Raw genomic sequence first — 13592 nt, forward strand, 5'->3', positions numbered from 1 at the left:
CTTAGCTGTAATGATATCAACCTTCATATTCATCCGGAAGAAGGAGGCGGGAACCGGCGGACAATCAAAACCATTTTAATAACAAAATAAACACAAAACAGCGCACCAGCCCCTCACGGACGACTGGTGCGCATAAAATAAAAACCAAAACACAACTAAAAGCCCAGGCCTGGTCCTCTCTCGTCCTTCACTGTCGTCGCTCCAGTTTTATATCCTTCCATCTCCTCCATGGGCCTCGAGACCGGTGGGACGAACAGGTGTAGTTCATCTCCAATCACTCCCCCGGCCTCGCTCCCATGTCCCTCGGCCCCGCCCCACTCGTCACATACCCCCATCGCCCCTCGCAGGCCGGGGGGTACTCCCGAGACTGCGCTCTACTCCCCCCCCCCCCCCCTCCCTCCGGGGGGCCGCTCCCGGGGACCTGCGGGAACCTGGGGGTAGGACAGGCGAGGCGAGAGAAAAGGAGATGGAAGGAGGAGCGACAGAGACGAGAGAGGGGAGAGAGGAAAAAAAAAAAAAAAAAAAAAAAAAAAAAATTCCGGTTCCCAGACGCACCGCTGCTCGGCCCTCCACCAGCTGGGTGATCTCCTCCGCGGTGCCTGGCGGTGGCACTGGACGGCCCTCGGCGGACGGCACGACACTCCTCCGCCGCCCGGTGGACGGCGACGGCTCCTCCGGTTTTGGGCAGCCGGCAGGAGTCCCCCGTTCCCTGCTCCTCCCCGTTCCGGCGGAGGCAGCAGGCTCCGGCCACCTGGCGAACGGCGCCGACTCCTCCGCTCCCTCACGGACGGCAGCCGTCTCTCCACATCGTGGGCGGCCGGTAGCGAGCTCGCCCGTCCCCGGCAACTCGCTCCAGTCCACCGCCTCGAGCGTCCATGGCGGCACACTCCTCGCCAGCTCGATGGCACCGCGGATTCACCACAGCGGCGAGGGATCTTCAGCAGCGCGTCCCTCCTTCTCCCGGGCTTCGGCACCACTGTAATGATATCAACCTTCATATTCATCCGGAAGAAGGAGGCGGGAACCGGCGGACAATCAAAAACATTTTAATAACAAAATAAACACAAAACAGCGCACCAGCCCCTCACGGACGACTGGTGCGCATAAAATAAAAACCAAAACACAACTAAAAGCCCAGGCCTGGTCCTCTCTCGTCCTTCACTGTCGTCACTCCAGTTTTATATCCTTCCATCTCCTCCATGGGCCTCGAGACCGGTGGGACGAACAGGTGTAGTTCATCTCCAATCACTCCCCCGGCCTCGCTCCCATGTCCCTCGGCCCCGCCCCACTCGTCACATTAGCTTTTCTAATTTTCATGTAAAATTACAGTTATATGAAATTTAGTTCACCTAAATTTGCCTAGATTTCAAGAATTGCATTGCATTAGAAAAAAATCTTAATTCAGTTCTGAATGCCACACAACCCTGACTTTCACACTATCTCAAGGATTGTATCTGTGTTCAACGCTCCTTATTTAGGTAGTATTTCTATTTTACCATGTTTTCTATTGCTTTATATTTTCATTGCAATGTGGATAATTGTTAAATCATGAATCAGGTGTCTTCTTCTCTTGCTTTGGATGGACTGCATTGGACTGCGGGTCGGTGCATGTGTGTACATGGTGCCCGTCTGTCCTTGTTAACAGATTTGTATGTGTTTATAGCTTTGTCCATTATGAGTGAGCGTGTGTGAAAGAATCATTGTGACTTTAGCCTATTTCGGTTTTGAAAGAGAGCAGTCAGTTAAAAGAGAGTGTGGTTGAACTCAGTATTCTCTGTGCGCTATTGAAAGTTTCCAGCTTGCAGACAGGTGAGACATTCTGGTCAGAGGAACTGAGGGTGAATTCTGATTGGCTTTCAGCTCATACAGACTTATTTAGAGTAGGTAGAATAAATAGCCTTTATCCCTAAATTTAGAGTACAATGAGCATTTGTTCATTTCCAACATTTTTCCTATAAATAAGTGAGTGTCTTGGGGTTGAACTCAGGACACTTACAGACAGGTGAGACATTCTTCTCAGAGAAACTGAGGGTGGATTCTGATCGCTTTTTAACACATTTACAGTTTGTTGAGATTCAGTTTCTTTAAAATATATGTAGTACTATAAAAATTTAATCATAGAAGCATTTTCTACATATATTATCCCTAATATCTCATTGATGTTCAGTGCAAACTTTTTGGACGTGTTTTGTACAAGATATTCAGTCAACTCCAGTGATGTTTATGAGGCATATTTATATCACGTGTATTATAAATGTAAAAAAATTGAACTAGTGAATTAAAACAAACACAAATCAGATATGTCTAGAATAGCTTTTTATTTCAATTGTCATACTGAGGTCAAACATATATAGCATAGTATGCTATTTTTAGCTAATATTAATAATATGTAATGAAGTGTAGTAAAGCCATTTATTTTTAGGTGTTAGAGCGAATGTTGCATTTTTTTTTTACATTGTTTGATTTAATTATAAATGATGAAAAGTGGAGTAAAACTTCATGAATTTTACAGGGTCATTTGTAAGTATCCATTAATGATCGGCTGACAGTATTAACATGATCTAACCTGTTTTTGATTGTTGGTTGTTACTGTTGTTGTCTTTTAATATGTTTTCCAGCCCTGACATCTCTATTTATTAGAGAAGCTAGTATGGTCTTATTTACATTAGCCATTTAGTGGACGCTTTTATCCAAAGATACTTACAAATGATGAACATCATATGCGCTTTATCATACAAGAGCCAAAAACACTTGCACTTACTTACAAAACTAGCTCATTTCCAGTCTTAATACAAAGAAAAAGCTACATTTTAGATCAAGAAGTCAGTTCCAGTTGGTTGCTGTTGCTGTTTGTTATATGCTCTTTAATAATTTCAGTTCCATTTGAAGCTAAAACTGCTTGGTAATATCAACATTACACTGTAACAATGTCAGTTAGATGTGACATGAGGGTATCTGACTAAACACAGCTGTGGAATACTAATGGAACATTAACCAATAAATTGCTCTGGGGGAAAAATATCCCCTTTAGTCTTCCTTGGTGTCAACATTGCTGTGAGAGCTTAAATAGACTTAAAAAAAAAAACATTTCCTTCCTAATTAATATAAGACTGCAAACATTTGCTTAGTGTTGCCAGGTGTTTCTGTATGTGTAAGAGCAGCAGGGCCAAACCTGATATCACAAAAGAGGGACATGGTTTCTGTGTCTATTCTGTTGTTATTACCACAAAACAAAGACGAAACACTCCTGAATACAAATACTCACACAGCGGGAGAACAGAGACTTATTTAAATGTGTTTGAACATGGAGTATCTGTGCAGTTTATCACACCATAGTAGGAAAAACCCACAGAGAAAAGGAAAGAAGGAGTGGGGGATGAGGAACGAGAGATGTGGAGGGAGTCTGGATTAAAAAATTACCATCCACATGCACTCTTAAAATACAAGTGTTTTGCTGAAGGTTCAATGTTTAGTCTTTTGCTATTATATTTAGTCTGAAGGTTTACTGCTTTTAGGGGCAGGCAATGCTGGTTCAGCCTTTGAAAATAGTCAAGTTTGTTTGATTTCTTCTACACATATTTTGAATAACAGCCAAGTGAACATTTGTGAAGTTATTAACAACAAGATATTAGTACTAACATTTGGTCCAAACAGATTATGTGAGGCTTAGCACAACCAAAAAATGACTAAACTTAAGATCTTAAAGTAAGTCAGTTATTCTGAGATGCCAAAAACACAAATTCTCCACCGGAAGGAGGATTGTACAAAGACACGGTAACACTTTAAGTAACAGAAAATGAATTAAAACAACACAGATATAGAAAATGACTGATAAATCAACCAGTATTTCACAGCACAAAAGTGGTGAAGTTAAGCATTTTCATCTACATTATTTATTACGGTAGCATCTGCATCTGTAACAATCAGCCAAAAAGTGTTCAACCAGTTCTTGCGGCTCAAGTCTACCTGGATGCCATCACATGGTATCCCTTCTGGATTGCTATTTGGACTTTATTTAATATAGAAAAGCACACACATTGTTTTCTCTAAGATACAGTAAGATGATAGGGATTCAGATTTATAATATTTTGGCTTGTGGCATGTGTAAAACCTATACTTACAGATGTAAATATAAGTACATATTTTAGTACAGATGTGTAGAGTAAAAATATATCAACACTTCCAATCACCAACCCCTAAATAAATACAAGAACAAAAATTGTACAGGAATGAGAATATCTTTATGGTCTTTTTCACAATGTTTTTATTTCAGTGCAAATAAAATTGTCTATTCATCTTCAGCATTAAGATATTCATCAAGAAACTCTACGACTTCACCCTGAAAGAGAAAAATTGTTGGAGGAAGAGTTAGAGTTAGAGTTAGAGGTGTTTTATATTAATTTAATCTTATTCTGCAATCATGGCATCAGGGTTATTATAGTTAACTAAAACCATAAATTGTAGATAAATAAATGTTGACTGAAATAAAATAAAAGATTAAACTTATTTTATTTCAGCTAGTTGCCTAAGCAAAATTTCTCATTTTCATTTAAAAAAAAAACTATAACTTTCTCGATACAAAAATAGCACAGCACTGTAATTAAATAAAATAAAAACTTCAATTTTTCAGCCACTAGAGGGCGGTGTTAAGCAGTAAACGGCTCAGAGTAAATCAGTAAGCATAGTGCGCCCCCAAGTGGCCACACAAGCACTCAGCACTACTCCGATAACTGGTAAAACAGCTTGTGTTGAAATGAAATGTTTGTGAATATTCTACAAGCATTCAAATAACCCATGCACCAACTCTCAGCTCTCACCTCATCATCTGGCAGAAACTTCTGTTTGGCGAATTCTAGCATCTGCAGCTGTAGTGTCGTTTGATTGTAGTACCGTACTGCTTCCTGTCATGCCAGAATGCATTATGAGGACAACGTCAAACATCCAAAAGAAAATAAATGTTTTTTACTCATTATTTACCATGATGTGAGACACCTACCGCTCTAGGGAAGAAATCCTCATCAGTGAGGCCGAATTTTTCTCTGTGGTACCGATAATAATCCACATTATTCTTCATCACCTCATCACTGGGATCAAAGAGCATGTAGCTGGCCACACATGGCACAGCGTTCTTCAGATCATTCACTGAATGACAATGAAGGAGAGAAACGTTTGAGAAACATTTGAATGGAAGTGTATGTTTGAACTCCTGGTTCACGTAAGTAGATTAAACAGAGAGCTTTCTAGACTTACATTTATAATAAGCAAACTGGAGGTAGTGGTACATGGTTGCCACAAATTTCTCAACAACAAATCCACCGACAACCGGCGTGAGCTCGCTCTCACAGCGAACCTTCCTCTCTAGAACCTCTGTGTAATGATCTAAAGACAGAGAATCTTGTTATGTTTCAGCTAAAGTTACAAAGGATCTCAAGGGCACACATGACAAGAGCAGCAGATACATGCCAACCTGCGATGGACGGGTAAAAGTCTTTGAAGTCTTTGATCTGTCTGGATCCCTCTGATGCTGCGATGCACTCATCATACACCTTGAAAAAGTCTCTCAGTGCCAACTCCATATCTGACACTGACGTTCTGAAGTTATCACCATTGTATGCCCGCACGGCCCGAATGAACAATGTCTGAATAAGAAAAACATGCATTAAGCATATATAACTGTAAACTACAACACTGTTTATTACATTCATGAGATGTATTACAGTTGTATAGGTCACCTGAGCTTGCATTAATATTATATATGCACTATTTTTTTGTGTTTATGTTTTTAAAGAGAAGTCTCTTTCGCTTAATTGATTTAGTGGTCAAGAAATATTTCTACATTTTAATCAATTGTGATGCGTAATATTTTTTTTCCTCTAGATTCTTTGATGAAGAAGAGTTCAAAAGAACAGCATTTATTCAAAACAGAAATATGTAGTACAATTATAAAAGTATTAATGAATAAAAATGTATTAATCACAATGCCCCAAACTTACTGTTATGTGCATTTCTGCATATCATTTAATAAACATTTGTCATTGTAACTAAGTAATATTATCAGCATATCTGATAGAAAAATGTCATTTGAAAGCTAACATGAATTTCAGGATTTCTTAGTATTAAGTTTGACTCCCATCTGCTTTAATGGCAGCAGCTCTCAGCTCAACCTCTTATCAGTGTTTGGTGTGTGGGGTCTCACCTCATATGACTTGGTCTCCAGGTCTTTCATATGTTCATCAGCTCCAGGTAAACTCTTGTAATAGTTCATGTTCCTCTGCATCATCTCATCATCAGGGTGCTTCAGAAGAAATGTGTATGCTGCAGAAACAGCTTTGGCCAGCTGATCACTCTGAAATAATTCATAATAATCCACTTTGTCAGATATTTCAAAACCAAAACACTATACATAAAAATATTCATGGGAAATGGTAAAAACCAAATATATTTAGTATGTTATTCTCAGAAGTAGTCATACTTTAGAATACAGTGCACTTTAAAATGTACCATGGTGCACAAATAAGGTAAAAATTCAGCATGGTATTACTATGTTATATCATCTACATTTAAAAAAAGTATTAAAATGCAATGTAAATTTCATGTTTTTAACATTGTATTATTGTGGCAATACCATAAAGCATTGCATTGCACATTAAGTAGCTACTTTGAAATGCCACGAATTGTGATATGTAGGAAGATGAAAAAAAATGTTTTTTCACTGTGAATCATCTTAAGTCCTAATATTACCATGTTACAGTATTCGAAGAAATGTTGCTTTATAAATAATTGCAGAGGCAATCAGTAAAAGTTCATGTTTAGTAGTGGGCTCACTTTGAAGTAAGCAAACTGCAGGTACTTATAGGGCTCCCGTTTCTCAAACTCCTCGATGGTTTCCCGGCTGGGAAGCGTCTGTCTGAAGGCAGGTAAGCCCTGCTTGCACCGCTTCAGACACTGAGCTCGCTTCATCACGTTACCGAAGGCGTGCAGCTCGGGGAAGTCTCTGAAGCGCGTCTCGTCGTCGAGGCGCACCGTGCTGCAGTTGAGGTTACAGAAGGCCTCGCTGTCCCTGAGCAGCCGGTACAGCCGGAGACTCATCTCCAGAAACTCCACGCTCTCGGGCCACTTCTCCTCACTGTACTGGTCTAAAGCGTGTCGGTACGCCGAGTCCAGGGGCATTAGCTCGTGCCGTGGGAAACTGCGAAAGTTGTATTTCTCATACTGCGCAAGGACACAAGAAGTAAAAACGAATACAAGAAATGCAAACCTGAGGCAGTGCGAGGAGGAGGCCATGGTCCCGTAATGGGGATCCCAAAGTACGCATGAGTGTGAGAGTACAAAACCCGCCCGCCCCGCAGCATCTCCACGTCCCCAAAGTCCGTCAGAATGCACCCTTCCCCCATGCAGCTAAAAAAAATCTTTACAGTGATTTACAAAAAAAAAAAAAAAAAAAAAGTTTATTCGTCAAATCCCACTAAACATTATAATTTAAGTTTGATGGGTCTAAAAAGACACATGGGCCTATACGACAATGAAAGTTAATACGGTCTTGATTTGTGAACATTTAACACGGCTGCTGACTGCTGTAAACAGTTACATAAACCAGAACGGATGAATTCCAGTTTTTCCCTTTAAGATATTTCTGTCCAAATTCTATCCAAGGAAGCATGTAAAATATGTAATTATATAGATACATAATTACAATATCTGGTGTGTATATATCATATAATTGAATCTATTCTAATCACTCACATTACAAAAGTATAGATTGCAAACTATTGTTTTATTCATTAAAAGGAAACTAAAATGAATGGATGCATTTGGGTGTGAGAAGAATTAGTAATAATATATAATAAATGCATTTATCAAAACGTACTTCTCTATAATAAGGAGACATATGATGCTCTGATCTAATAAATATAAAGTTAAAAAGGCCTGTTGCATTGCTCGGTGGGCCCTTCTATAATTACATGCTCATAAACCCCCATCATAAATAGCGAGCCGCCCCTCTCTGTGCCACGTAGAAAGAATTCCAGCCTCCAGGCCTGCATTTCCGCATTTTCCCTGCAAAACGGAGCCCTTTCCTGCGTATTCTCCATGTAAAGTGACACCGGAGTCGTAGGAAGTTGTTAGAGGGGGTTTCAGAATCCGTTCACCACGTCTACAAACTTCCCTTCTCAACTCCAGTGATCGGTTTGAGGAAACTCTGCTGCAGCGCCCGACAGCAGCAACGAGCCTTTGCAAAACACAAACGGAAGATGATACAGTTATTGGTACAGATGATTCTGCTGGCTATCCTAGTGACATTCGTGGCGTGCAACCCGCAGCCGTTACCGTTAGATGACATCGTGATAGAGAAGACGTTCACTCCGGAGCGCTGCGATCGGATGGTCAAGTCAGGAGACTTTGTTCGGTATCATTACATCGGCATGTTTCCTGATGGAAAGAAGTTTGACTCTAGGTTAGTGCAAAATGCATTTTTGATTTCCATTGTTCATCTTCTCACCTGGCTTGAAGCCAATTGCGTTTGTAGAGTTTACAGTCTGTTGAGCTCACAGCCACGCAGACAGAGATGGGCCTTGCTCCGTTATCATAAACACTTACTGCTGTAAAAGCACATTATATGCATAAAAAACAAGCAAGTTAACAATTTGTAGATTTTCATATGGAATGATTGCATATGTGAGTGAATGAATAGCCTATGAACGAGTGAACAAGTGAATGCATGAATGAATGAAGCATGAATGGCTGAAATTTTCATAAATGAAAGGAAACCTTTATCAACTTTTTTTTAAAGAACTATGTTAATATTTTTTAGCCTTCCAAAATTTTTAATATCAAAGTTTATTAAATAAAAATAAAATAAAATACTTTTTTAGACTTTCTACTTCAAAGTTTCATACTTAATTTAGTGTTACTCGCTGTTTCTTTGTAATTATTTGCAAAATTTACTAGCAGTTTGTGAGTGAAAATTATTTTACCAAAAAATAGTTTTCAGTATAGATTTAATTGATTTAATTTTTTAAGTAAAATGTAAAAATTTAATTGCATTTTTTTTGTAAATATATTATTGCACTAACCCTTTTAATTTTAGTTGACTTTCATTTCTTATGAAGAAAGAAATCTTCTTTTTAAAGACATTTACATCAGAAGCAAACTGTGAGATAATATTAGAGAATATATCTCAAATTAAGTTTATCGTTCTATTGTTCCATTGGCAAATAGTTAAATTAAAAATACTTTTTTGAGGTTTTGAGGTCACTCGATTTTGATTTACCATGTGCTTTAATATGTTCCATGATTCACAAATAAGGTAAGGTCATTTAATTTAATTATTGGCCAAATGATTAAATAATACATTCTCTAAAAACTCTTAATATCTTACAAAATGTTGCTTCTCAAAAATAATAATAATAATAATTAATTAAATAAATAAAAAAATAATTAAAAAAAATAATTTTGAGGATGTTTTTACTGAAAAAAAAAATATTAAGAAAATTATTTTTGCAATGTAAATGTTTGTTGATTTGTGTGTTTGCAGTTATGACCGTGGCAACACCTATAATGTGTTTGTTGGTCAGAAGCAGTTGATCGCTGGAATGGACAAAGCTTTAGTGGGCATGTGTGTTAATGAACGATGGATGATCAAAATCCCTCCACATCTTGCCTACGGAAAGGACGGTTATGGTAAAAACACAGCTCTCTGTTTACCACTTCATGCATGAATGTCTATCAGTGTAGGCGCCATCAGCACATTTAAAATTAAATAGGCACATACCACTAGGTAGTATGCTATGTGTTAAACTCACTGAGGCCTACAATGCCCATGATCCTCCTGAACTCCTGCTGAGTCAGAGGAGCATGCATGGCATCTCCATTTGGTGAGAGAGGAGGGGGGTGGGGATTGAACAGAAGAATGTTGAGCCGTGTCCACTTGTCAGAACTAGTTAGAATATAGTGTGTGTCTGCCCAATTCAGCTGCAAGAAAAACAAACAGATGTGTATAGTTAACTGCTCATATATACAACAGACTTACATCATAAGTAATCTCAGACACATTCATCTCATAATCAACTCTTTCAGTGAAATACACTTCCCTTGCACATTTTTATTGTGGTGAGTTGAGCAAACAACAACTAATAATGCAGCCTTTATAGTAAACACAAACAATAAAGCATTTATTGTCCTTTAGAGTAGCTGGTTTTAATCAGGCTTCAATGGGCAGATTTTAAAGCTCCCGAGCTGGTTTGGTTTTTATTTCTCAGAGTATTTTTATGTCATTCCTTGTCAGGTGACATCATCCCTGCAGATTCCATCCTTCACTTTGATGTGTTGATGTTGGACATTTGGAACAAAGAGGACAAGGTGCAGATAAAGACCTACCACAAGCCAGAGAGCTGTGTCCGCACTGTACAAGTGTCTGATTATGTCCGTTACCACTACAATGGTACACTGCTCGATGGCACGCTATTCGACTCCAGGTAAGATGAGTCATGTGGACCTAAAAAATAGATAGATAGATAGATAGATAGATAGATAGATAGATAGATAGATAGATAGATAGATAGATAGATAGATAGATAGATAGATAGATAGATAGATAGATATTGTTAGTAACTCACATTTAATATTGAATATCCCAACAACAATAGTTCCACAGCCGCTGTGTTACAATAGCGAGGGAATGATCAGATGTTTATGAACAAATCAGTTAGCCCAATGATTCAATGACTCCTTCAGTTGAAGTTATATTAATCAACGTTTATAACAAGTCCTTGTTCAAGACGCTCACACGTCGCCACCTACTGGTGTAACCATGTAACATCTAGGAAGAGCCACAAAGAAAGTCCTATCACTAATGACAGCCTGTAACAGAGGTTTATTTGTTTATTAAAATATAAAAACTATTAAATTAAAATAAAAATAGGATTAAAATAAATAAATAGGTTAAAGTAGATTACAATAAATTTATTTAAAAAATAGATTAAAATAACGCTTACATCTAACAGTAATATACAGAGTATAAAAAAATAATAATATAAGTTAGGAACAAAATTTATTTATAATATTTTTTTTTATAGAATTAAAAGAACATTTTTCTGAATTTTATGCATTTCCCGATGAGTAATTCTGAATCTTTCATTTGCAGTCACACACGTATGCGCACCTATGACACTTACGTGGGGATTGGCTGGCTCATTGCGGGAATGGACCAGGGGCTTTTGGGAATGTGTGTGGGAGAAAAACGCATCATCACCATGCCACCTTTCCTTGGCTATGGAGAGAATGGGGATGGTGAGAGTCATTTTATTAGTAATATATACTAACGGTGCATGCAACATAAGCATTACAACATCCAATTATCTCCACTCACAGGAAGTGACATCCCCGGTCAAGCCTCTCTGGTGTTTGATGTGATTCTGCTGGACCTTCATAACCCCAAAGATGAAGTCACAGTAGAAGTGCAAAGCCTTCCAGATCCCTGTCCACGCAAGAGTGAAGTAGGAGACTTCATGCGTTACCATTATAATGGATCCCTGCTGGACGGCACATTCTTTGACTCTAGGTAAAAACCCTTAATTTGAATAGAAACTGTTTTTAAAGTGATATACAGTGAACTTATGCTTTCATTTGTTTTTATGTTTCAGTTATTCAAGGAATCGCACATATGACACTTACATCGGTAAAGGCTATGTGATCGCAGGAATGGACCAAGGACTCCTGGGGGTGTGTGTTGGAGAGCACAGGAGGATTGTTATACCACCTCACCTGGCATATGGAGAAGAGGGAACAGGTGTGTGCTAATCATGCCTTTTATAGTCAAAATAACATTATCTTTGTATTAATCTCTTCTATCTCCTCATACAGGAACTAAGATCCCTGGCTCAGCTGTACTGGTGTTTGATGTCCACATTATTGATTTCCATAACCCATCTGATATAGTTGAGGTCACCGGTGTGAAGCCAGAGAATTGCACCCACAATGCAAAACGTGGGGACTTTGTCAAATACCACTACAACGCCACTCTCATGGATGGCACTCACATCGGCTCCACGTGCGTTGCATTCATTTGTGTATCATGTTGTTTTGGCATGTAGGCTAACTTAACATTATAAGTATTTGATCATGTTATTGCTAAGAAATGGGAATCAAAATGAATGGTTTATATTTTTAAAAAATGGTTTCTAACTAATTGGTGTTTTCCACTGCGTCTGTGTGTATCTGCAGGCACGCCTTTGGTAAGACATACGATGTGGTTCTAGGGGCCGGACAGGTGGTCATAGGCATGGAACAAGGGCTTATAGGAATGTGTGTTGGAGAGAAGCGCAAGCTAGTCATTCCACCTCACCTTGCCTACGGAGAGAGGGGAGTAGGTAAGACATCCTCTCACAAACACACACACACTTTAATATACATGAATATTCATTTGAAAGATTTACGTTAAATAATTATATAATGATAAATACATATCTACATACAATGTTAATGAAATATTTAAATATATTAATATATAAGCAAATATGTTTCACAAACTTTAAGTACACTACTTGCTTTACGGTTGACATATGGTTTACTAAAAGTAAAGGATTTTACTAAAAGTGAACAGTGAATCTTACTGATTAGTGAAGGACAGTTAGTGTAGGATTCGTCTGACTGATTCAAAATGGTTAACTACTAGTTTGTAATACACCTACCAGAGGGAGCCAGAGTTAATTCTTCTAAAAACTACTCGCCTAAACAAACGATTTTAGGTGCTGAGATATAGATTTTTTTTTTGCTGAACACATGTAGTTATATTAATGTAGTTCAAACCTCCATATTTCCAACAAAAAAGAGATTATTAAGTACTATTTCTTGCTCAGATGGCGAGGTCCCTGGCAGTGCTGTGCTGGTGTTTGATGTTGAGTTGGTGGACCTGGAGGACGGTCTTCCTGAAGGCTACATGTTTGTGTGGAACGGCGATGTCTCACCCAACCTATTCAGTGAGATGGACAAGAACAAAGACGCACAAGTGGACACTACAGAGGTATAATGTTTTATACCACGAGTGCGTGCTTAGCAATACATCTCCAAAATGTTTATTAAGTTAATTGCTCCACTGTCTGTCTCTTCCATACAGTTTTCAGATTACATCCTGCAGCAGGTAGAAGAGGGCAAAGGTCGCCTGGCTCCAGGTTTTGAGCCGCAACGCATCATACAGAACATGTACGATAACCAGGATCGCAACAAGGATGGACGAATCACAGAGGATGAGTTTAAACTCAAGGCAGATGAAGCAGGCCCTCATGATGAGTTATGAGGCTGGACTCAGGGATTAAGGGTTTTGATTGGTCGTTTTGTGGTTGAGTATTATAAATGGGAAGGGTATAAAGATACTGAATTTTTCAGTGGAGTGTAACTCAGTGATGTTGTTTATTTTAGATGTTTGTCTGAGAGGTGTGTGCATGTATGAGTGTGCATAACTGTGTTTATATATGATTTTTTCTTTTTTTTTGTATGGGTCTTTGAATGTTTGTAGGAGTCTGGAGTGATACAAATGTGCAAAACATTACTTTGTAAAAAAAAAAAATCCCTTAAATAAACACATTCCAATCCCCAAA

General features: G+C 38.6%; 2 protein-coding genes across 2 annotated transcripts; one reads left to right on the forward strand and one right to left on the reverse strand.

Annotated features, from left to right (window-relative positions):
* Positions 1-4219: 4219 nt before the first annotated feature.
* On the reverse strand, positions 4220-7340 carry LOC132104251 (cartilage-associated protein-like). Its single transcript, XM_059509571.1, has 7 exons — positions 6826-7340; positions 6197-6346; positions 5468-5639; positions 5251-5379; positions 4997-5142; positions 4818-4901; positions 4220-4339 (listed from the first exon to the last, which is right to left on the reverse strand). The coding sequence occupies exons 1-7, from the start codon at positions 7282-7284 to the stop codon at positions 4289-4291; spliced, it is 1191 nt and encodes a 396-aa protein (XP_059365554.1). The 5' UTR covers positions 7285-7340; the 3' UTR covers positions 4220-4288.
* A 710-nt stretch (positions 7341-8050) lies between these two features.
* LOC132104250 (peptidyl-prolyl cis-trans isomerase FKBP9-like) lies at positions 8051-13592 on the forward strand. The gene is made up of 10 exons (XM_059509570.1): positions 8051-8452; positions 9533-9678; positions 10283-10472; positions 11141-11286; positions 11368-11557; positions 11640-11785; positions 11860-12046; positions 12220-12365; positions 12855-13018; positions 13112-13592. The coding sequence occupies exons 1-10, from the start codon at positions 8250-8252 to the stop codon at positions 13289-13291; spliced, it is 1698 nt and encodes a 565-aa protein (XP_059365553.1). The 5' UTR covers positions 8051-8249; the 3' UTR covers positions 13292-13592.

The sequence above is a fragment of the Carassius carassius genome, chromosome 25, assembly GCF_963082965.1.
Source record: "Carassius carassius chromosome 25, fCarCar2.1, whole genome shotgun sequence".
Classification (NCBI taxonomy): Eukaryota; Metazoa; Chordata; class Actinopteri; order Cypriniformes; family Cyprinidae; genus Carassius; species Carassius carassius.